Source organism: Equus asinus, chromosome 4 (genome assembly GCF_041296235.1).
Source record: "Equus asinus isolate D_3611 breed Donkey chromosome 4, EquAss-T2T_v2, whole genome shotgun sequence".
NCBI lineage: Eukaryota > Metazoa > Chordata > Mammalia > Perissodactyla > Equidae > Equus > Equus asinus.
This window is the reverse complement of record NC_091793.1, coordinates 43592708-43617756: the sequence shown is the minus strand read 5'-3', so window position 1 is coordinate 43617756 and position 25049 is coordinate 43592708. Positions and strand designations below refer to the sequence as shown.

Genomic DNA, 25049 nt, shown 5'->3' with positions numbered 1-25049 from the left:
ACACCCTATTTAAAACCGCAGCCCCCTCACGGCTTCCATTTCACAGCCTCCTTCCTTGCTTTATTTTTTCTCTGTCGCATTTGTCACCATCAAGCATACTCTATATTTTTAACATGCATTTGTTTATTGTGTCTCTTCCAGGAGAATGTTCCATGAGGACACGGATTCTTGTCTGTTTGGTCCCTGCTCTATCTCCAGCACCTAGAACAGAGCCTAACTCTTAATAAGCATTCAGCAAAAATCACCTGAATGACGTCAAATGGCCACAGGAGACAGCCAAGGCCTGAAATCTGGTCTCCAGCTTGCAAATTCGGCATTCTTTTCACTGTGGCGAGTGACCACGTACAATGATATTAATGGTAAAAGACGTCAACCGTTAAGAAATGTGAAGCGTTCCATTACAACACTACCTCAGAGGGCCCTTTGTGTTTTCTCTCTTCTGGGATCCTCTGAAGTTAACAGCTTCTAACAGAAACCCAGCCACCCGCCTACTGCACTTGAGTTAGCTTGGTGGGTTTTCTTCCCCAGGCTTTCAAGAGATTCATAAGGACTTAAACACTTATATTATTGGGTTTCTTTATCTCTAGCCACATCTACTCGAGTGAGAACTGCACTGTGAGTGGGTAATATTGGAGATACCAGTTCTATCCATAGTACTTATCTAAAGCCAAACTCTGACTCGCCCCCAAAGAACCAGCGCCAGGTTAATACTGTACTTTTACCCAAAGTTGGCTGCGGCGGATCCTGACAATGACCCACCACATTCAAGACAAGTCTAGACCCGGGGTTCCAAAGTCTAGTGGAAGTCCACCACGAAGGGGTCTGGGAAGGAAACATCAGGTGTTCTATTTTAATCTAAAACAAGAAATTTAACTGATGTCAAAAATACGAATTAACACCAACACCTCCATCTAACCTGTCATATCAAGTTACAGGTCATCTATGAAACTCAGGTATCCTGAGGAGAGGGACGGAGGGCGACAAAGTGAAACGCCTGTAGTGGCCGCCTCAATAACCCCACTGCTCTGAGCGGGTCAGTGGATCACCACTGCCAACTGAATCCTAAGTAGATTTACAGATTACATTTACTTTCACCTAAGCTAATCCTCACAAAATGGAATAGAGGCTTAAGAGACCCCAGCCAAGAAACCACAGCTTGGAGATAATACTCACGACACGCACACACACGAGAAAATGGCATTCCTCTCTCTCCGAGTCTGCGAGTCTTCAGACACCACGTTACAAGGCAAAAAGGACGATAGACTCAGAGGCGACAAGGAGTCGGCCAACAGACTTATCTAGACAATAATGAAGATGTGGACTTACAATCACTTATTGCTGGAAAGTTAGAAATATCCATATCCTAGATATTTAGATAACGGTAGGAATAATGTATAAATTACTTATAAACAAAATATATTGGGGATGACTACTCAAATTTGTTTTATCAATAGGGTGTGCTGAGCACTGTGGATGTTGGCTCATCATCCATTCCACCCCTCCTTCTAGAAGGCCCTTCTAGACTGCAAAGGCTGGGCATTTAAAAGCTGTATTTCCCAGGCTTCCTAGAAGCCAGGGCTCTGGATGAGAATTTGGTTCCCCTAAAGAGAAGCACTCACTCAAGATTTAGAAAGCAGACATGAGTGAGAGGCCATCTTCCCACCTTTCGGTTGTTTTGCTGCTGGCAAACATGGTGGTGGAGACAACACGGCTTTTTGCAACAGCATTACAGGGTCCACTCTCCAGCCTTCTGGGTGTTGAGAGGCAGCTGCAGTGGGGAAGCTGCCGGATTCTGGAATCAAGATTTCTGATCCTTGGTTCTCAATGTCATCAGTTTGTTCTTGCACTCAGGAGTTCCAGGGAAAGTCTCAGAGGTAGCAGCACCCCCGGTGGGTCAGTTTTGAGCAGCCATGCCAATATATGTTTGTTTATAAATCATTATATATACCACAGTCACAAGACACTTAATGATGGGGATACATTCTGAGAAATGTTAGGCAATTTCATCATTGTAGGAACATCACAGAGTACGTTTACACAAACCTAGACGGTATAGCCTACTCCACACCCAGTCTGTACAGTACCCATCTTATGGGACCACCACCGTATATGCCGTCCATTTTTTATCAAAATGTCATTAACACGGCACATGACTGTACTGCTATTAACTGGGACTCATGCCTGGAGGCCCAGCCAAGAGCTCTACACCTCCAGCCCTCCCAACAATTTTATAAGCTCCAGGTTCCCTCCATTAAATACCTTTCTGCTTAAAATACCTAGACCACTTTCTAGTTCCTGCCCTAAACCCTGGCTGAATCTAGCAGACCAGGAGCAAAGAGGTTTGGGAGACAAATGGAATAAACCACACCAGAAGTGTCTGGACCTGAGAAGCCAACCTAGCTCTTCCCTCCGGGCTCTATGCAAACGCAGCAGAGGCATCTTTGAGAATCATTTATTTACTCTTTAAATGTTTCCTAAGCACCTCTGGGCCAAGCTTAGAGGCAGAAACCATGCCTTGCTGAATCAAAAGAAGAAAACATACAAACAAACAAACAACCACAATGCATTTCTAAAAGGGCTGGTGAAGGGAACGATAAAGCCCAAATGGCCTGGAAAGAAACTAAAATCTACCCTGGGGATACCTTCTCCAAGGAATTTCTAGGTCTATCTCTCTTGGAACTTCCAGGGTCAACCCTACATTAAATAACTTACTTCCACACCCTTCCCATTCTGACTCTTACCAACTTCTTTAGTTAATCACCGAGGGACCAGTAATCGCAAGTCCTAAGACTGAGAATTGGTGCAAATTTCTCAAGCAGAGCAGAAAAGACTCAACAGCCTGTGTGCTGGCAAAGCCTTTACGGAGCAGGCGATCAGGGCACATGGGGACTTCCAGGCCCTCAGCTGGAGCCCACATCTGGCAGGAGAGCCCTTTTTCATTACCTCACTGAGGTCATGGCGTGTGCCACGGTTTACAAAAGTACTTTCACAATTTACAGAGGTGGCCTCAGAGGGCATCAACCGCAAGACACACTGCTACTTTATGTCCCACTAACAAAGAAAAAGGCCACCCATCAAAGGACAGCACAGAGCTAAGATATCATCAATTCCAACACGGTCAAATTTCATAAACACGAAAATGTGAAAAAATGAGTCTCTTAGTGTCAATAAAACACAGTAATGCATGAGGTTAGGAAGTGGGGGAACCCCACACTAGGACCCAGGTCTTTCACCCCCAAATCATCAATCCATTCAACCTCTACATTCTTACTGAGCGCTTACATCAGTCAGGGGACGTTGATGGTCACTTTTATTCAGAAGGCCATGGATTGTACCCTGAACATTTTGTTTAAGAATTTCCCAACACAAGCTCTTTAAGTCTTTAAGTCTTTTCTGCTCTGCTTGAGAAATTTGCACCAATTCTCAGTCTCAGGACTTGCGATTACTGGTCCCTCGGTGATTAACTAAAGAAGTTGGTAAGAGTCAGAATGGGAAGGGTGTGGAAGTAAGTTATTTAATGTAGGGTTGACCCTGGAAGTTCCAAGAGAGATAGACCTAGAAATTCCTTGGAGAAGGTATCCCCAGGGTAGATTTTAGTTTCTTTCCAGGCCATTTGGGCTTTATCGTTTCCTTCACCAGTTCAATTCTCGAATCTCTTTTTCTGATTTGCACGTTACTGTTTTTACAATGCGAAAGAAGGGTGGTTTAGTTGGGGGTTGGGGGAGAGGGGAAATAGGATTTACACGGCGCCCACTTTACCAAAGGGCACTATCCAATGCCAGAAGATAAACACCAAGAGCAAGTGAGAGGCTTCAGGGCTTCCACTGGTCCAGGCCCCCTCCCCCAGGGTCCTCTACACAAACCCCTCCAGGGCTTCCATCCCATCCAATCAAGGTCAAGGCCCACACAGTCTCTCTCCACCGCATAGTCTTTGGCTGCTCCCTCCCTCTGCTCCCAATGCTCAGACCAGCTGCCATGCACGTTCCCACATCAGGGTCTCAGGGACGGGACTTATGCTGCTCTCTGACTGGAACATTCTTCCTGAGAAAGACACACGGCCAGCTCCTTCCCTTCCTCCAGGTCTGTGCTCTCCAGTGGCATCTTATCAGTGACATTCCCTAGCTACCTCTATATTAAATTGCAACCCTGGCCTCTCACCTCCCTCATCCATCTTCCTTGCTTTGTTTTTCTCTCTTCACACCATCAGACATGCTACATATTTGACTTCTGCATTTGCTTAAAGTCTGCTTACTCCACCAGAATGTAAGTTCCATGAGGGCAGAAATAAATGTTAGTGTTGTATCTCCAGTGCCTAGAGCAATACCTGGCTCAGAGTAGAAAGAAAAGAGAGAGAGAGAGAGAGAAAGAAAGAATAGCTCTGTTCCTGCATTTTGTTGAATCACAGTTGATCTAAGATGCATCAAATTACCAGTTCCAGGAATTTTTAATTGACACATCAGATTATTCAGTGATCTCATAGGAAGAACTGCCTTTGTCTTCACTTGTGATAAGACGGGGATCTCAGAATTCAAGAGAAGAAAAACGAAAAAGAGAAAATGAGTGAGCAGAACTTCCGGTTTCTCTCAGAATCTGAATTTACAAGCAGCCTGCTGGCAGTGGCCTTCAGCAGAGCCTTCCTCACGTGCCGTCCCTCAGATTCAGGAGAAGTTCGTCCTTCGGGTGGATTTAAGGAAGGGAAAGGGTGGTGCTGTGCGTGGAAGCCTTTGATTTCCTGTTTTTAAATGGCTGTGCTGATAGAGCCAGCCACAAGCAAACGGACTTCAACCAGACACACAAATGTAGACAGCAGCCCCTCAGCTGGCGGGTGGACTCCCTCGCCCCTCCCCCGACAGAAACACCCCCACTCACCCCCACTCTTCCTCTGGAGCCTGAACACCACTTTCATTTCAGAAGGCAATGACAACGAGGACTCCTGAACAGTGCCTCTAACTGTCGAAGGAAATTGCCTAAGTGTTTGTGTCTCATCTTACGCGGCCGTGAAAATGCCCCACTGAGGCACAAACATTTAAACTGCCAAGGGGGGACCCCATAGTGGAAATGTCTTATCCTCCAGCTATTTACTGCTGCTTTCAGGATTCATAGCCGTCTCCCATTTAAGACTCTCCTGACACCTTTTCAAAGGAAGTTTCAGACAGATAACATAAAACAGCCTCTACGAACTGGTATGACTTCAAACTTATTTCTTATATAAGCAAAAAGATTCTCTAATTTAAAAGTAAGTGTGTGCAGGCCAAAAAAAAACCATGATACCAGACTGATCTCCTGCAAAGAGGTGGGGGTGGGAGAGCGAAGGCCTATGCAAGTCTATAAATTAAAAAGGTTGTGGTTAAATTTTCTGTCTTTAAACTTAATAACTAGTTACAATAATGAGGTATTTGTCTAAAATACATAATATCAAACAGGATACAAGATGCATGATGTGATCTCAACTATTTTTTTAATATAAATATTCTATAATGTATAGAAAAAAGTACTAGTTGCCTCCGGGTGGTGGTATAATGAATGGATGATTGTCTTCTGTACTGCCTAAATTTTCTAAAATGAGCAGATATTACGTTTATAATTAGATTAAAATTATAATACAAAAGCGGTTTGCCTTCAATCTAATCAAGTGAAAACTACAAAGGGTAACCCAAGAAGTCTTTAAATAAAGGGTATAATCTTTCACTACATTCAACCAAAGCAAAGAAATTTCAGGCGACAGTGAAAGTAAACATTTTGCAAAAGGAAAAAGGAGAGGAAGAGAAAAGAGAGAGAGAAAAAGGCTTTCTCCTCTGCAGGCTTCTCTTCTGTGAACAAGAGCTTTCAAACAAAACCACAATCCTAGGCAGGAACACAAAAGGAAGGTTTAGAGGCGCTGTCTTCACACACTCAAATGCAGCCGGGGGGCCTCTCGGCTCTGCCTGGCAGGGCACAGCTCCATCAAAGCCGGCGTCTAGGGCAGGTATGCGAGACTCTTTAAGGTCCGGGATGCAGTTTCAGAGGATGCATTCGTTGATGGACTCAAGCCCGTGCAGAAACCACAGGCATGTAGTTCCATCCTCACCGACTTCAGGAGCAGCTCACGCCCACAGAAGGCATCTGTCCTGCACCCTGCGGGTGGGTGGGTTTCTTCAGGCCAGCGGCTAAATGAGGCCAAGCTTCCCCAGTACCCAGGACACGGAGCAGTGGCCCCAGTTGCCTCACGCTTTGGGGGAGCCAATCTAGGCCATGGGGAATGCCCCTATCTGGCGCATGATGAGCTTAAACGAATCCATATCTCAGGGGATTCCAGAGACCAGGAAGGAAGTGTCCCCACTGGGCAGAGCCAGACTGACCGACCAGGCATTCTTGGCAAGGCTAGACTCAACTTTCCCAAAAACCAGAGAAGTGCGTCTTCTAGAGGTTAGCCACTTCACGCATTCACCCAGCAAATATTTTACTGAGAACCTACGTTGTGTCAAGCACTGTGCAAAACATCAGCATTAGAATAGGGCCTAAAACCTGGTACCTGCCCTAAAAAATATGCTTTGAACAAAGACTATTAACTCAGAGGGTCAAAGATCTAAAGAAAACTGCCTTACTGACAAGGCCCACTTCTGCTGAACCTCCAACCAAATTAAAGATCAATTACTCAAGGTCATGAACTACTCAAGTTTATGAATTAGAAAAGTACAAAAGATAACAGAGCCCAGATGAGAATCAGAAGGAGAAACAGCCAGCCACTCCCCACCCCCCGCCCCCATCTTTTATTCTTTCTCTCCCCCATCACATACTCCAGGTATTCTCTAGCCACCAATAAGGCGGGAATCCATCTCTTTTGCAATACTACTTGTCTATTTGGGATATAGGTGTTTGGAACTCCTGCCAGAGGGCTCCAAATTTTTAGCAACACAATCTGTGCCATGCTGTGGTCCCTTCTGCCTCTCGCAGGGTGAGCTGGGAGGCTGAAACTGCAGAGCCAGGCTAAGGGATCAGCGATCATTACCCCAAATCCTTCAGAGAAGCACAGATCCAGTAACTTTTAAAGAAATTCAGAGCAGCAGGAAAACAATTCAGCATGAGCCCTCATCAACAGTGTCATTTAATAAAGTGAAAAAAAAGAAAAAAGAAAACGTTTAATATGGATTCCCAAGCATATTTTTACGTCCTATGTAATAATAAACTATTGACATGGAGTTTTCACGGAACCATATGTAATTCAAAATAAAGAAGACCTTCCAATTGAACTGTCTGCAGTTCTGCAATCAACAGACTGTACTGAAGGCAGTATTTGCTGTGGACTGGGAAAAAATATCAGAAGAGCATACTCATAGAGACGCGAATAATAAACCAATGTCATTTCTTGGGAGGAAATGGGACCAGAAAGAGAAGCAAAGGCTGAGAGCAGAGGGTCAAGGACAGAGGTTCGTTATCAAGAAAGCCTTGGAAAAGGTTAGACTGAAAAGAGCTTAATGCCACTTGTAAGTCAACTTAATATTCTAACTAGAGCTGGAAATTTTAGCAAAGTGCCAATTACAAATTGGAAGTTTCTTCCTGCTATCTCTGGCTGGAAAGGTATTCCCTAATTCTCACATAGGAAACCCAAAGCCCAAGATACATGAAAACCACGGACAGTAGTATTATTTCACTGTAGCTAGCATTTCACTGGACACTAACAGGCACAGAGAAGTTACAATGCATTCCTGCTGAAGGCTAATAGTCACCCTTGTTCCAAGCATTTCTGCAGAGAATTACCTGGCATGTTCCGTCCAGAGAAAACTTTAAGTGGCCTAAACACATCTCTAGAGTCTAGACAAATCACCCAGCCCTTTGTTTAAACTGTTTGAGCCCCAGTGTATTTGCACACCACCCAGTCCACTAGCCCTCTGGGGTGGAGTCTGGCCTGGTCTCCAGGATGCCACTGTCTGGTCCTGCCCGCTGCCGGAATGCCAGCGAGGTCCATTTTTAAATGCCCTTAGAAGTTTCACAACCACTGGGTTGGGCGAGGAGACAAACACTGCTGTAGTTTGCTGACATGAAGCTAAAAATATGAAACTGCAAACAAAAGCCATCTTTTACAAGGCTGGCTCGGATGTCCTGAGGTTACGTGTGGTGGTGTCTGACCATATCCTTGGCAGTGTGGCCGCCTTAACAGCTGCTCCAGGCCAAATGGGGCAGAGGGGCATTCTGTCCCCGCGCTGTCAAGGAATCTCCAATCTCGCAGCCGGCAGTCCCGCCGGTTTGATGGAAAGAACAGCTTTATTCCTCTGCCGTCGACCCAAACGCAGGCTGGATGAATTCGGGGCTGCGTCTGCTGAAAGTGTTAGATACACACAGAAAGGAGAAGGCGGGAGGCAAAAAGAAAAGCACCAACCCTATTTCCCTGGAAGGAAATCTGTTTCCAGTTCCCTCCTCCTTGCAATTATAAAAGCAAATTATTGTGTGACTATACTGAGAAAGGCAACTCGGAGGCGTAAAAAATGGATTTCGAAGCCAACGTGGCCCGGCGGGGGCCTGCTGGGGGTGGAGGGAACCGTGGCTGGGCGGGGAGACCCGCGTTACCCCAGAAGCCTCCTTGCAAGGGTCTACCTGTTGGGCTCCGCAGTCGAGCTGCGAACCCGCGGCCGCCGCGCTCGAGGGCGCCCCTCCCTCCCCAGGTCCCAAACTTTCCTTTGCACCCCTCGGAAGGGGCGAGCTTCGTTTCTCTCTCTCAGTCCGGATTTCAGATGTGGAACTTGTCTAAGCCACTGGGGGCTGGGGGAGGGGGCTCATTCCCACACGGCCCCGGGGACTCTGGATGCTGGGGATCCAGGAATGGGGGATGCAACCTGACCATTAGCCCAGGACCCGGCCAAAGTTTCCTCCAAAACTGCGGTGGCCACGGCATGACCCAGGAGCTCTGAGTTCCCCGGCGCAGGATCAGGAGGAGGATTGGGGTGGGCCCCACGGCACCAGTCGCAAGGTCAATGAGGAGCCGAACCTCGGGGGCAAACAGCCGGCGCTGGGCCCCTTCCCCAGCCTGGCGGAGGGGCCGCGCCGGGCACTCAACCTCTCCCCACACCTGCTCAGCGCGGCGCCGAACCCCGGACATGCGGATGCCTAGCTCCGGGCTCCCCAGCTCGCCGCAGGGACTCACAACCTCGCTGAGGCGCGCACCCTTCGCCCCCGTACCCCCAACCAGGAAGAGGCAGCGCGCCCGGGCGCAGGGCGGCCGGCTCCCGGCGCCACTTTCATGCTCAGACCTCGGCACGAGCGGGGAGGGAGTTCCGTTCTTTTCAAACAGACTCCCTAACCCCAGGGGCTTCCCACAACCTCTACCTTGCCCTGTTACCTTGCAGACAGACAGACAAGAGACACAAAGAAAAAAAAAACACTACCGCCCCTCCTGTTCCCATCCTCCAGCCTGGATCCGGGAGGAAGAAGAGAAGGGAGTACATCTTCCCTCCTCCCCCCACCATCCCGAGTCGGGGACCCAAGCAGCCCCGGGTAGCAAGGAGCCCCGAGGTGGCCGAGGGAGAAGAGGTAAGGTTAGAAAAGGCAGAAACCAAGCAGAGCGAGCGAGCGAGAGCGCGAGAGAGAAGAAAATATCCAACAAAACCACGCTAACGCGCCCCCTACCTGGGTGCAACATACTTTGGAAATAGAAGATGACCAGGATAAAGGATCCCAAGCAAGTGGCCAGCACCATCCGGCAAATTCTGTTCATCCTCATCACTTCCAGCAGCGCCGGCTTCATGGCTTTGTCCTGGCTGCGGGGACCGGGGTGTCCGGGAGGCGCGCCCGGGGCGCAGGAGCGGGGACCCCGGCGCGCGGAGCGGAGCCCGGGAGGCGCAGGGCTGGGCAGGGATCGGAAGGAGGATCGGGCTGGCCCCACGGAGCCCCCAGCCGCGGGCAGGGGTGTGGAAGGCGCCGGAGTTGCTCTGGAAGTGCCGAGATGCGTGGCCCCGCGGCGGCGCGCTCCTGCTCCTCCCGCGGCTCCTCGCCGCCGCCTCCGCTCCCGCCCGCGGCCGCCGCTGCCTCCTCGCGGGCCGGGCGGCTGGGGTGCGCGCGGTGATGGTGGTGCCGCTGCGCGGCCGCTGTGGCTGTCGGACGGACCCCCTCCCTCCTCTCCAAAGGCTACTTCATTGCGCTCCAATGATCTATATATTCCGGGGCTGGGTTTTACCAAAGGCAACTCGCAGCCCCCGGCGAGGGAGGGCGCCGGCGGAGAGCCGGGAGGAGGGAGGGCCCCGCGCGCCGGGGCGGAGCGTCGCGGTCCCCCCGCCCCTGCCTGGGATTTGGTCGCGTCCAGCTGTTTCCCGGGGAGTGCGGAGTGCGCGCCGCGCTCCCGCAGGGTCCCAAAAGCCCTCAGTCCCCGGCCGGGCTCGGCCGCCGTCTGGAGGTTGTGTCAGCGTTTCCATGACAAAACCCGGAGGAAAAAAATACGAATAAAATCGCCTCGGTGCTGCCACCCACTCCTGCGGGCGTTTGAAGAGGGAAGTGGCGGGGAGCGGGTTGGGCACCTGGAGCGCGAAGGGGGCTGGTGGTCCGCGATTATTTGAAATCCCGGGGCAGGCTGGCCGGGAACTTGCCCCTGGCCCCCAGGGAGCCAGTGCCCTTTTCCCGACGCTCAGAACAGGGCGGTTTCGTTTTCGTGTCTTTCAAACGACAGTCCAACTTGAGCGACGTTTTGGAAAGGGGTTGAAGACAGCTGCCTTCGGGTCAAGGTTAGGGAAACCCTACAACCCGCAGGGGTCAGGAGACAACTGAGCTTTCCTGGGGATTTATGCAAAGTCTCTGACACCCACCCCCCACTACTCCCCACCAAAAGGCAAAAAGGGTTTGTGGATTTTAAAACTCTGCCTTCCCAAAGGGTAGACGTCCCTCCAGACTTCCCGAAGTGACACGAGTCTCAGCAGGGTGGATGTAAGAGGATGCCCCCAAAAGTCCCCCACAGCCAAATCTAACCAACTGCTGGAAAATCCAAGCCGCCTTAGCATTGGCAGGTAAACGGAAAGATGGCGTTGCTTTCTTGTATTGTATGAAGTGATTTAAAATGTCCAGTTCCATGCCTTTAGGTTGTTCAGCGATCAATAAAGTGGATGCAGGCAAACAGTGTGGAGATTATGGGCTCACCTACCCAGTACTAACTGGAGACACTGGGTTACTCCAGTCCCCTTATCTCCTACCCAGAATCAAAGATCTTCTTCACGTGCCCTTTGTGGTTTCCGTGAGCAAAGGGATAGGCACTGCCATGTCCATTTATTTTCCTTATAAGTTTACGTCATTTTTCTGAAAGCTAAAGGATTCTTTAAATTCCAACAATAATATATATCCGGGGGAAAATATTATTGTAAAGATGATCTAACTTTTGTGCCGCATTATCAAATCGTTACTACAACTCAATTAATAATTAAATAAGATAATGTGTCTTTCAATGCCTCTCGCATAACAGGCATTTGATAAATATTTATTGAATGTGAATGTAATGGGCTTTATCCTCTCAATACATCAGAGTCACAACTTGCAAACAGTTACATGCAGCAAAAACCACCTCACCAACCTCAAGGCCCTTCCCCCCAAGTTTTCCTCCAGCTAGAGGTAGAGAAAGTAACAAAGTCAGCAGCCTTGCCTTTGATTACAGAAGACAATCAATTACGGCACAATATTTATGTAGTCAGTTTGTACTGTATTAATTTGTACTCACTGGTGAATGAGTTGCTTGCTAAAGGCAGCAGAGCTGAACAAGCTCCAGGACAAAGTCACTCTGCAGTGATTCCCCCAACAGGAGACTGGGCGTGGGAGCTGCACACCTGCCACCCCCCACACCCCACCCCCACCCCGCCCTGCCCAACCAAGGCAGGGATTTCTTGCCGGAAGTGTGCCTAGATGAGTACTTGCCACACTTTGCCTAGAATCTCATTTAATTCCTGGTTTTACAGAGCAGGGAGGGAAAGAGATTCGCTCCCAGGTCGCCCAACTGGCCTCTCGCATCTCAGGGCAGAGACCACAATCTGTCTGAACAAAAGCCTAGACATGCAGGAAGTCACAGGGCCAAGGGACAGGTCAGAAGTCTAATCCTTCGAGGGTTGTGGAGGGTTGAGTTGGCCCACAGGATGGGGAAGGATGGTGAGCCATGCCCAACATTCATTTTTGCATTCCCACAATCAGCAGTTGGCCCAAACATACAGTGAGGGGTAAGGTTTTGACAGGTAAACTACCACCTCTTCCAAGAAGCCTTCCCTGATTTCTCTCCTGAAGTGGCCTCTTTCCTCCTCTGTGCCCTGAGCCCTAGGTCCAAACTCCTCTTGGGTCACTGTACCCACTAGGCTGAGTTTTATTCATCTCTGTCTCTCTCTGGTGCTCAGCTTAGTGACTGGCACCTGGTAGGTACAAATAAGTCAAAGATGGAGAGGTGATGTCTTCTTGGGCTAGCAAGTTAAATGAGATCACCTCTAAAGTCTGTGGTAATGGTCCGTGGTAATGGTTCTGTTGTTCTGTGCACATTAGGGTCAAGGGAAAAGCTTCCCTTTCTTGTCTCCCCTCATGACACTGTAAACTTTCCAACCACAAGTCGAGTCATTGCTTTTTTTCCGTTACTATTCTAACAAAACTTTGTTACCTCTTACTCAAGCTGCATGACAAATACTGGCCAGATAAAGGACCATGTTGACTCAGAAGACTGCAGAGAAAGGAGAAGATTGTTTTTGAACTTTGAAGAGGGGAAAAGGAGGGACTGCCTCTCGAATCAGGCTTTCTGTTTTCCCATTGTATCAGTCAGGACAGGCAAAGATACACTGCAGTAACAAACAAGCCCACGCCTCAGTGGCTTAAAACAACCAGGGCTTACATCTCACTCTACCACCCGTCTGCCGTGGGTCAGCAGAGAGGCTGTACACGAGGTATTTTTCCAGGATGAAGCTGAAGCTGCGTCCATCTAGAACAAGGCCGGTTGCAGTGCCTGAGGAAAGGAGGTCTCACCCACACAATTCAGTGATCCAGCCCAGGAGAAGCATGGGTCGCTTCTGTTCATCGTTTATCGGCCAGAACTACTCACAGACTGCCCCACGTCACACCCAGGCCAGGAAGTCAGAGAGCCTGAAGCATTTCTGAGAACAGTCCCCCAGTCGCTCTCCAGATCTTATTTTCCCTCATTTTTCTTAATTCCCTTTCGCCCTTTGCAAATCGGCACTGTGCTCATCGCGGGACCTGGCTAAACCTTGGTCGATCGTTAGGTGTAAACCTTACTCTCTAAATTAAGCAACATGGAAATGAAACTGGGGCCTGTCTATTTTAAAGCCTGGTGTGGCCCTGGAAATGTGTTGAGAAAGTTCTCTTTATGTGGACTAGCTTGGAAAATTCATAGGAAAGGAAGAAATAGATGCAAAATCAGAATTCCAGCTTGTGTGTGCCACCAGCAGGGAACTGACAGATATTTACCAAGCCCCGCAATAGGGCAGGCTGAGCTGTACCTCGTTCCTGTAGATTGCGCCTTCAATGTACTGTCTTGTTGAAATCTTGCAGACCTGGCAGCCGTGCCCCTTTCTGCACTTTCTTGGGGAGAGAAGTGGGCCCTGGTAGACAGAGGGCCCTTTAGCATCCTCGGGGAAGAGGGGCATGTCTTCTGCCAACATCAGCCGGGGCCCCAGCCTGGCTCCTCGAGGACTGGCTTTGCCCATTTGCATCTCTCTGGCACCTCCAGCACAAAGTACGCACAGTTAACCAGAGCACAGTAAATATTTGTGGAGTTGAATCGAAAACCGTTTGCCTACAGCGTGCGGAGATCTTAGGGTACAAACTTTCTACAGGTAGGTAAACCGCAAGTACACAAGTGGGTTACTCATGACATGGCTCTGAGAGCAGGCTCTTCTCCGCAGGGTTTTTAGAACAAGGTGGGGAAGAGAGAACGGGATGGGAGACGGGATAGAGAAAGAGAGAAGAAAGGAGAGATAAAGGGAAAGAAAAGGGAGAAGGGAGGAGAGGAGAGAGGGATGGAGGGAGGAAGAGAAGGAGGAAGGAGAGGGAAAGAGAAAAGAGGAGAGGAGAGAGGACGGAAGGGAGATCAAGATGAGGGAAAAAATTAAGAGAGGAAGAAGAAGAGAAATACCACTATTATGCTATTTCCATTTCTGATGCTCCCTGTGCCCCTCTGCCTAGTTCAGACTCTAAAGACACCTCCATTTCTGGGGAAAGAAGCCTGTTGGACCCTCGGGCTCTACCCCACCGGCCCTCCAACTCCACTCCAGGTGGCCTTGACCACCCTCTGCGGCTCCACTCCCTGAGCCGCTCATCCCTCTCAAGTATTTCTTAACTGGTGGCCCCTGGTCAACTCCCAAACTCCCATCCAGGTGACCAGAAGGCTCTCAGCTCCAGTCAGATGATCTCGCTGCCCCTGGCCCCCACCTCCAGTGCTTCCACTCCGTTGTGGTCACAGTGGGAGACACCATTTACATGGCTCTTTCCAGGCCAGGCCGTGTCCTAAGTGCTTTCCACATTTCCCCTCACCACAGCCCTCCAGAAGAGGAAACTGAGGCAGAGAAAGGTGACATAACATACCCAGGTCACGCAGAGGTGTTGGCAGATCCAAGGTCACAAAGCCAGAAGCCAGGCAGCGGCAATGGCTCCAGGGTCCCTTCTCTTCTCCTTTCCAGTCCAGCTAAGGGCTTAGACAGACCAGATGGACCTGTGTGACCTGAGGCAGGTCAGTTCACCTCTCTGAGCCCTACTTTCTCCACCTATAAAATGAAGGTGGCCTGAGCTGCCTTGATGGACAGGACACCAGAGAGGATGACGTGGCGCTCAGTGACTGTTGGGTGCCTTCACTGTTTTCCTTTTCTCCCCTGCCAGCCCTGCAACATGCCCCCATGTCCCGTCTTTCCAGGACCCCTGCCTCCTAGGGCTCCTCGGTTACGGCATTAGGATTTCTTAAGCACACTTTGACATTCATGGCATGGTAATTCATTGAAATACTCCTCTGTGTTTGTTCCCCTGTACTTTTCACTCCTCCACACCCCCCGTCTGTTTCAAGCAGCCTTGTGCAACCTTGCCTGAGGGGTTTGATAAAGACTTTCCTGCAGAAAAATGTCAAACTATGGAAGAAATAATGCCAGGGAGAAAAGGGGGAGTTTGGGGGGAGATTTCTGAAGGGAGGCGTGAGTGCCTGCCCACCCCGTGCCCTGGGAGGCCGAGGGTGTCTGCAGTTACCCAGGGAGGCTGGAACCTGGCACAGTGGCCCCCGTGTCACCAGAGACTCCAGTGCCCCAAGCATGGCACGAAAGTCACAGAGCCACTGACCTGAGGGAACCTGGAGGACAAGGCCAGCAGATGCCTTGGAGGTGACCAGTGTGGCCAACACATGACCGAAAGGGCCTCCAATGTTTGGGGCCAGGGCCAAATTAAGATGCCGAGAACCTCTGACTGAAAACTTTAGGATGTTCCACTCCCGGATGTAATTCAAAATGGAAATCATTTCAAAGCGGAATATACGTACAAAGAGAGGCAAGAAAGTTCAAATATTTTTCTGATTTTTTGGGCAGTTGTATACAGGTGTCTAAGCTCCATCACCACAACCGAGATTGAAGGTCTCCAGAGAGTTCCTTCTTGCCCCTTTGCAGTTGATCCCTCGCCCAGACTCTGGTCCTGGGCAACCACTGATCGTCTTTCTTTCACTTCAGTTTTGCCTTTTGTGGAATTCGATATGAATGGAATCATACTGTATGTAACCTGCCATGTCTGGCTTCTTTGACAACAAAATTATTTTGAAATTCATTCCTGTTAATATTTAATTCCTTTTTGTGGCTGAGTAGTATTCCATAGTATGAATTTACCACAAGTTGTTTGTTCATTCATCAGAGTTGATGGGCATTTACACTGTTTCCAGTTAATGTGAAAAAGGCTGTGATGAACATCTGCATACAAGTCTTTGTACGGATAAATGTTTTCATTTATCCTGGCAAATACCTAGGACACTTTATAAGACACGTCTAGCTCTTCTCCAAAGTGACCGTACCCTTTTGCATTCCCAGCAAAGTAAGAGAGTCCCACATCCTCACCAACACTTAATGTTGTCAGTCTTTTTAATTTTAGCCATTCTACTGAGTGTATAATGATATCCCATTGTAGTTTCAATTACATTTCCCTGATGACTAGTGATGTTGAGCATCTTTTCAACGTGTTTCTTGATCGTTCATAAATCTTCCTTTGTGAAATGTCTGTTTAAATCTTTTGCCCATTTTTTTAGTTGTTTCTTTTCTTTTTATTAGTTGTGCTATTATTAAATTCTTAATATATTCTGGATACAAGCCCTTTTTCAGAGAGGTATATATATATTTTACATATCTTTTCTCTCAGTCTGCTTGCCTTTTCATTTTCTTACCTGTGCCTTTTGAAGAAGAAAAGTTTTCAAAACTAATGAAGTCCATTTTACTAATTGTTCCTTTGATGGTTCGTGTTTTGTGTGTTCTGTTAAAGAAATTTTGGCCTAACTCAATTCCACAAAGATTGTCTCCTGGGTTTTCTTGTAGAATTGTCGTAATTTCAGCACCTACGTTTGGGTCTTTGATTCATTTTGAGTGAATTTTAGTCTATGGTCTGAGGTAAGCATGGAGGTTCATTTTTTTCCTTCTTCATACAGATTCCTACCGTTTGCATACAGTTGTTCCAGCATCTTTTTCTGTCATTATTATCTTATCCTATGTTGTGCAGTTAACGTATGCCATATCAGGGTATATCCCCATAGGCATGGTGCAGTCCTCAAGATGTTAATAATAAACAAGACTCCAAGGATGTTGTAGAAATGAGGCCAAAAAAGCATAACTGAGTTCATCTTTTTCTCCTGGAAAATCTCTTGTGTTCTATATTGTTGCCCCGCATCTGAGTCCTTCATGAGTTGACAGAGGCATGAAAGACCAGCCACCCCCCAGCCCACTGATAAACATGAGGTCTCATGACCGCAAAACCTCAGTGGGTCCGTTTTACTTTATTTACTGAGGAGCAGACTGGATAATCAGAGAAATGCAAATTATAACAGCCTGCATCACGGTTTACAGTAATTACTTGTTGAATGTCTCTTTTCCTGTGGACTCTGAGCTCTGTGAGGGGAGGGTTGAGGCCGTGTCTGTATCATGTCTAACATGACAGTGTTGACACAGGGAGTCCAGAAATACATGTTAAATGAATGATAGAATTTTTACGTAGCAGCCTGGCAAAGATTATAAAATATTGATGATACCCAGCGCTGGGAATGGTGTGGGAAAAAGAGAACCCTTCTATTACTGATGGCAGACGTGAGTATAAATTGATACAACTTTTATAACATTTCTGGAAAGTGATTTAGCAATAACGGGACTAAAATCACTAAGTTACTGTTGAGAGAACTGGAACATTCACGTACTTAGCTGTGCTAAAATCACCAAAGTATCTAATAATTAGAGTTTGGTTAAACAAATTATAAAACCTCCCTCTGGTGGAATACTCTACAGCCACTAAAAAGGATAACGATGGAATCAACTAAAGATGTTACAACACAGTATGTATACATGCTCTTGTTCATGTACAAATAAGCAAATATAATCATATTTATATACAAATAAATACATTTTATACAAAAAATTATTAATAGTAGGCATTGCTGGATATAGGGATTTTTTTAAATTGATTCACTGATTGTCTAAGTATTTTTTAAAGAGTACATGTTATTTTTAAAAAGGAAAAATATGTAGCTGTTTTCATTTTCAAAGAAAAAAATATTCTGTGTAATAAAAGGAGAATATGTTTCTTAAATCATCAAAACCCAATTCAAGCCCATTTCCTGCATGAAGCCGTACCTGATTTCTTTGACCCACAGAAGGATCTTCCTGCACATGAGAATACCCCTCCTGTATAATTCAGCTCTTCCACACTGTCATACAGTTGGAGGATCATTTCGTGAGCTGTGCACTATCTCCTGGGCCACGCTGCATAAGCTCATGAAGGCCGACGTTCGGACCTGTTGCCACAGCCCTGATGCCATGCTGGGCATGCAGCAGATGACCCACAAGTACTTGCCAGTTAATTTCCTGATCCATTACAATGGGCTCCTGTTGGTATCTACTGCGTGCCAGACTCCACTAAGCACATTACATACACTACCACTAATCCTCCTGTCAGTCATACAGGGACAGCATGAGCATCCCATTACACAGACGACAAAACCGAGCCTCAGAAAGATGCAAGGACTTGCTCGCATTTGCACAGCTATTAAGTGCCGATGGGAGGTGAGATTAGGACCAAGCTTATGTGGCACTAAGACACATACTTCAGAGTCTTTTGACCATGTCTACCTGTTCTACAGACATCTACTAGCACCCCCTCTAGGCTTCTCATCAAGATCAACCCTTAAAGGAGCATGGGGGCAGGGGTGTTGGGGGGTGGTCAGTAAGGAGTTAAAGGGGAGCTTTCCCACCAGTCTTCCGGGTTCTCGCCTTTGCACTCACAGACATGCTGGCTTCCAGAGTCTCTCTCTCCCGCTGGTCTGGTCGAGTCTCAGCGACTTTCGAACCAGAGTTTAGCATTCTCTCTGCCCAGCCCCCTCTTCCCCCCAAATAGTTGTTTCGATGGGAGGATAAGATGAGTCTGTGTGAATGATTGGAGCAAACAACGTTCACCTTTGTCTTTCTTTTTGCCCTGGAATGCAGTAAAACCCATGCCTCTCAGAGTTGTTTATGGCCCTCTCTCAGGGATGGAAGGGCTCTCTATAAACCTATTGACCCCAAAGCATTGTGAGGGGTCAGGGCATGAAAAAGAGGAATTATCTAAGTATTCAGTATTAGAGATGTTTTTCTCTAAAACAATCCCTTGTGTTATGTGGGCAGCCTGAAAAATATTTGTTAAATATTTGTTGCTAAAATGTAAAACTCCTGTGTGTCAAAGGAAAATGAACAAAGTTAAACAGCAAATTAAAATGTGGTGAAAATATTCATTGACAAAAAAAAGAAGAAAGATGAAGAGTTAAACTTCTTTACAATATATAAAGAGCTCATAGGAATAACTAAGACAACGCCACTGAGACCCCAATAGACCCATGAAGGACAAATGTGGATGGGATTTTTCACACATACAAAAAGGAAATAGAACTCGATAATAGAATATGGGGAAATGTTCAATTCAACAGTTAAAGAGAAGCAAAACAAAACAAGAAGATACCATTTTAGTCTATCAAACTAGCAAAAGTTTGTGTTAAATGACTCAATTCCCTTGATGCTGGGAAGGGTGGAAAGAGAAGGGGACATCTTTACTTGGCTGAGAGAAGCAACTGGAACAACCCCTCTGGAAATACAACTAAGTCCGACCCATCAGAGGCACCCACTGCAGTACGATGAATCAGGAGCTGCTGATGCAAAAAAGGGACAGCAGAGAATCCCTTTTAGTGATGGCAGCCACAAAACCCAGTGTTCGTGGCAGTGGTGGCCCCTCTGGACTGGCTGTCTGCTATAATTTTGGCTACAGTCAGCCTCCATTCTTCCTGCTGATTTTTTGGTTATTTCCCAGCCCTCGTAGCATTTCTCTGGATTACCCATTATCCTTTCAATAAATTCCTTTCCTGCTTAAGTCAGAGTCAGTTTCTGTTGCTTGCTCCTCAGAACTCTGAATACAGATTACAAGGTATGGATGGAAAAGCAGAACCTACAGGTGGGCCACCAACGTCTAAGGGGATTCAGCCGATCTCTTCCCCTTTTATGCCCCCTTCCTGCCAGGCAATAAGCTAACGGGGAGGATGGCAAAGCCTAGGCAAGATGGAACATCATTCTGTTATTTAAATACCCAGCATGCCCAAACCTGACAGGAGTCGAGCTAGGAAGTGGGTCAGGAGCCGGAATGCCTCTGTTCAAATCTCAGCACGCCTCTAACTAGCTGTGTGACTGTTGTGGGCTGAGTTGTGTCCCCCCCAAGTTCATATGTTGACACCCTAACCCCTAATGTGACTGTATTTGGAGATGGGGCCTTTACAAAGGTATTAAGGTTAAATGAGGTTATAAGGGCAGGCCCTAATCCTACAAGACTGGTGTCCTTATAGGAAGAGAGAGACACCCGAGAGCTCACTCCCTCTCAGCTCACACCCACAGGAAAGGCCATGTGAGGACATAGAGAGAAGGCAGCCATCTGCAAGACGAGGAAAGAGCTCTCACCAGAAATCGACCCAGTTAGCACCTCAATCTTGGTCTTCTGGTCTCCAGAACTGTGAGAAAATAAAAGCCTACTGTTTAAGTCACTCAGTTTGTGGTGTTTTGTGATAGCAGCCCGAGCAGACGAATAACACAGTGACTTTGGGTAAATCACTTTGTAGAGGATGCCTGTGTTTACAGCCACCCAGCATCTTTCAGCATTCCTCGCTCTGAGCCCCTACCCACTCAGGGTAGAAGCCAGACGTGCTCTCCCAGCATCCCTTGCAGCTAGGATGCAGCCTGTGATGTGGGCTCTGCCGAGACCTACGTGCTGTGTGCCAGGGGTAGTGGGAGAGGGGTCTGGCTCTTGGGAGCAGCTGCGAGTTTATAGGATCCTGTCCCAGTTCATCATGGAAACTTGGAGTCTACACCAAGCAGCAGTGTACACATTTTCCATGGCTGCCATGACAAATACCACAAACTTGATGGCTTAAAACAATGGAAAGGTATTCTCTCACAGTTCCGGAGGCCAGAGTCCAGTCAAGACATCAGTAGGGCCATGCTCCTTCTGAACATTCTGGAGGAGAGTCCTTCCTTGCTGCTTCCAGCTTCTGTCAGCCCCAGGTGTTCCTTGGCTCATGGCTGCATCACGCCACATGGCCTTCTCTGTATCTGTGTCTTCTCCTTTTCCGTCTCTGTAAGGACACTTTACTATTGGATTTAGGGCCTCCCAGATACTCCAGAATAATCTCATCTCGAGATGCTTAATTTAATTACATCTGCAAAGACCTTTTTTCCAAATAAGGTTATGTTCACAGTTTCCACAGATTAGGATGTGGATCAATCTTGGTGGCCACCTGTTAACCCACCACTGACAGTAATGGCAATGTCTACTGGCACAGCCCTCGAGGGTCTTGTCTCCAGTTGAGTGAGCACACGTCCGCTCATCTGACCCTCCTAGGTTTTCTGTGAGCTTCCGAACATCCTTTGAAATATTCATGTTCTTTTTAAGCCAGCAGAGTAGTTGCCTTTAACTGAGGACTCTGATTGATATATATTTGACTCTCCAAGCCTCACTCTTCCAACTGGAAAATGCAAGGATTAATGCATATTACTAAGTGAGAAAAGCCAATCTGAAAACACTACCCATTGTATGAGTCCAACTATACGACATCTTGGAAAAGGCAAAACTATGGAGAAATTAAAAAGATCAGTTGTTGCCAGGGGATGATGGAGGGGAAAGGGGCTGAACAGGCAGAGCACAGAGGATTTCAAGCGCAGTGAAATACTCTGCACAATGCCATAAGGATGGATGCATGTCGTTACACATTTCTCTAAACCCATAGAATGTACAACACCAAGAGTGCACCCTAATGTAAACTGTGGACTTTGGGTGAGTATGACGTGTCAACGTAAATTCATCAGTTGTAACAAATGTACCTCTCTGGTGGGGGATGTTGATAATGAGGGGGGCTGTGCCTGTGTGGGGGCAGCAGGTATATGGGAAATCTGTGTACCTTCCCCTTAATTTTGCTATGAACCCAAAACTGCTCTAAAAATGATGTCTTAATTCTAAAAGGGGCATCTTGAAATTATAGAAAAATTACAATAAAAAATGCAAAGATTGGACAAAGTAACCTTTAAGATCCCTTTCTGTTCTGACTTTAGAGTGACAGTAGAATTGTCAGCTGAGCTTGGTCCATGGAGACGTGTCAGATCAACGCCATCTGGGGCACTGATCCACATGGATCAATGCTGGGTTGGGGGATGTCTTGCCCTCGAAGTAATGTCTCTCAGAAAAGAGCAGGTTGAATGATGGATGCCGGTAAATAACAACAACCTTGGAACACAAACCTTATTCTGTGGAGTTAAATTTTTAATATTCAAGATGTTAAAAATCTCATTATGATAATGATAAACCCGGGGATCCGAAAATGAAAACTAAGAATGCTGATCAGCCAGGGAGAACAGCCAGGACTAATTGCACCCAGCAGGGTGTGAATTTTCAGAGCCACGGAAGTGGGAGGGAGTATGTCGACACCAGAGCTCACGGCCACGTGCTGTAGAGAGTGCCTGGCGCTAGGAGTCAGAGGTGGGAGTTCTGATCCCAGCTCAGCCACCAGCTGACCACGTGGCCTAAAGGAAGTCGCTCCCCTTCCCTGGGTCTCAACAGCCACATGAGACAAAGCCTGAGAAAAGCAATACACTGATACACAAGCACTAGTTAGGATTTGTTAAATGAAAGGACTCAAACAGTACCTCTCAGCAGTAACATTCTATGGGGGGAAACGACATATTTTCTCCCTGGTTTTCATTGTAAGGTCAACGCCGTTTGGACAAGAACACGCTTCCTCTTGAATTGTGCTAGATTATGCTCAATAATGTTGAACATGAACAAAATCAATCATCAAAAAATACTGTTTAGGTGACTCCTGACCAAGCAACTATGTTAGTGAGGAGCATTTGGGTTCAGAAATCCCACTCCAACTAGCGGGAACAAAGGGGACTTTTGTTGGCTCCTGTCATGGACATTTTCAAGGGGCAAAGCTGGCTGTAGACATGACTGGATTCAAGGTTTCCAGCCGTGTCTTAGGGACAACATCTCTTTCCAGCCCTCTGCTTTGCTGTCCTTTGTGCTGTCTTCAGTCTTAGGTGGCCGCCACCTGCTCCATCCAGGCTTACCTTCTTCAGCTCTGCATCCACTGTTGAAAACGGGTGCCTCCCTCCTGACCCCCAGCAAGAGTCCAGCGGTTCATTCTGCCGGGCCCAGCTATGGCCGCTGCTCATCCCTCGCCAGTCACTAGGATGGAGAATTTGCTGTTCTCATTGGCCAGGCCTGGATCACATGTTCTATTCTGGAGCCACAATGGGGGTAAGGCCCACCTACACCACAAGGACCAAGAGGAGGGGCCGGGCAGGCAGCCACCTGGTTTCCTCCAGACTTCACCCTGGAGCCCTTATCCTCGCTGATTTTGCTTTGTACTCCTTCGCTGTAATAAATCACAGCCATGAGTATAATTATACGCTGTGTCCCATGAGTCCACCTAGAGAATCTTCGAGGTTAGGGGTGGTCTGGGAGACCCCTCACCCAGGCCCCTTATCTCTGCCTCCACAATGTCACTTGAGCCCTCTTTCGTACACCCAGAGAAGCAGGTGTGGGGCTGGATCTGTAAAACTGAGCCTCTAACTTTGAGAGATCCATCACTTTGAGAGGCTGTATAAATTATTTATTGGACTAAATTTTGATTTCTCCCCTTCCTACCACTCATTACATTTTCTTTGTACATTTAGGTCACTCAAGCCCCCATGTTATTATTATTGGAAACTGCCCTCTTTCTCAGTGTTCCCATTTGTCACCTCTTTTCCACCCACTCAGTGGGTGATTCTGTAATTACTTGACAATCCAGCTCCCCCTCCATTATCAGCCCAGTTCCTGTGACGTCCCCCGACCCCCAACACCAACTCCATGCTCAGATCCAACCCTTCTCAGCACTGGCCCCATCTCTTCCAAAAACATATACGTTTGTTTAACATGTATTTGTTTCGTGGCCTCAGTTTCCTTATTCGTCAAATGAGAGTTGGAGTGATAAAACATCTAAATTCTTGACCATTGCTCATTAAAATTGATTAGTTATATATGAATATGTGTGTGTGTGTGTGTCTCAGCACAAATGAATATGTGCTAGGCATATTATCTTAGTCAGTTCAGGTTGTTGTGACAAAAACACTGTAGTATGGGTGGCTTGAACAACAAACATTTATTTTGCACAGTTCTGGAGGCTGACTGTGAGGGGACGAGAGCCCGCTTCCCGGCTGTAGACAGCTACCAACTCCCTCTCCATGGCCGAGAGCAGAGACAGAGGAAGTAAGCTCCCTCCTGTGTCTTCTTGTAAGAGCACTAATCCCATCAAGAGGGCTCCACCCTCATAACCTAAGCACCCCCCAAAGGCCCCCCTCCTAATACCATCACATTGGGGGTTAGAGTTTCAACGTATGAATTTCGGGGGGGTGGGGACACATAATCATTCAGTCTATAGCACATATCTTACATTCTTCAGTAGATTTAGTAATTTTTTTATTGAGCTTTCCTTTTTTATTTATTATCCTTAGCAAAGCCTCACAAATCCTCATAAAGAAATTATATTTATATATGGATCCATAAAAAATTCACAGTTTTGGCTTGACCATGGAAAGTCATCTTTGTGTTTGTCCATTTGGTCTAGATGAGTCAAAAGTAAATACCTTCAGCATTAAAAGTTTCGTAAGTAAAAAAATCCCCTGAAATACAGGGCCCTTCCATAAATCGGTGCCTGGAAAACGTCAGCCTAGGAGACCTCAGAAGTCCCTGCCAGCTCTAACGTGCTGTGATTTTCCACGGAATCCACACAAGGCAGGTGTCTGGATCAGAAAGTTCCTTTCCAACGCTATAATTTTGTGTTTCTTAGATTGTATGAATCCCTCTTTAACGCTCTCATTTTTACTTTCTTTGTTTTTTTATAAGGTTTTAAACTCTTCTTTCACATTTTAGGAAAGAAAATGCAAGAATGAAATGCTTGAGGAAAAACCAAAATACCAGACTTTGGACAAACTAAACAGGTAAAAGAAGAAAAAGTGGCCTTCCCAAGACAATTCATGAAAGGATTTTTTGAAATAGCAAGTTTCTCTAGTATATGTATAATGGAATTTGATTTACCAAAATTTAATTTTTTAACCAAGAATCTAAGGTATACAGTGAAGCTTACCTATAAAAACAAAGGCAAGGTCATGACCCCCTTGGATGACTGAATGCTGTTGATGACTCCTATGTGGCTCTGGGGAAGTCACAACCCCACTGTGACAGCTTAGAAATTTATACCTTCAGCTCTGCCTCCCACTCCACCCCCGGCTTCAAACTCAAATACCCAGCTGCCTGCTTGCCTATAGCTCCTTCTGGATGTATAATAGGGT

The 25049-nt window shown here is 47.1% G+C and overlaps 1 protein-coding gene across 2 annotated transcripts in view; it reads right to left on the bottom strand.

The window, feature by feature from the left end:
• The window catches only part of CHST11 (carbohydrate sulfotransferase 11), a 255306-nt gene extending 245023 nt beyond the window's left edge, over positions 1-10283 (bottom strand). The window contains exon 1 of one of the 2 annotated variants that reach the window (XM_070507181.1): positions 9601-10283. In XM_070507181.1, coding sequence (XP_070363282.1) covers positions 9601-9718 — 118 coding nt within the window. In that variant the 5' untranslated portion in view covers positions 9719-10283. The remainder of the gene's footprint in view (positions 1-9600) is intronic. The other variant, XM_070507182.1, reaches the window with a different exon arrangement.
• Positions 10284-25049: the final 14766 nt, after the last annotated feature.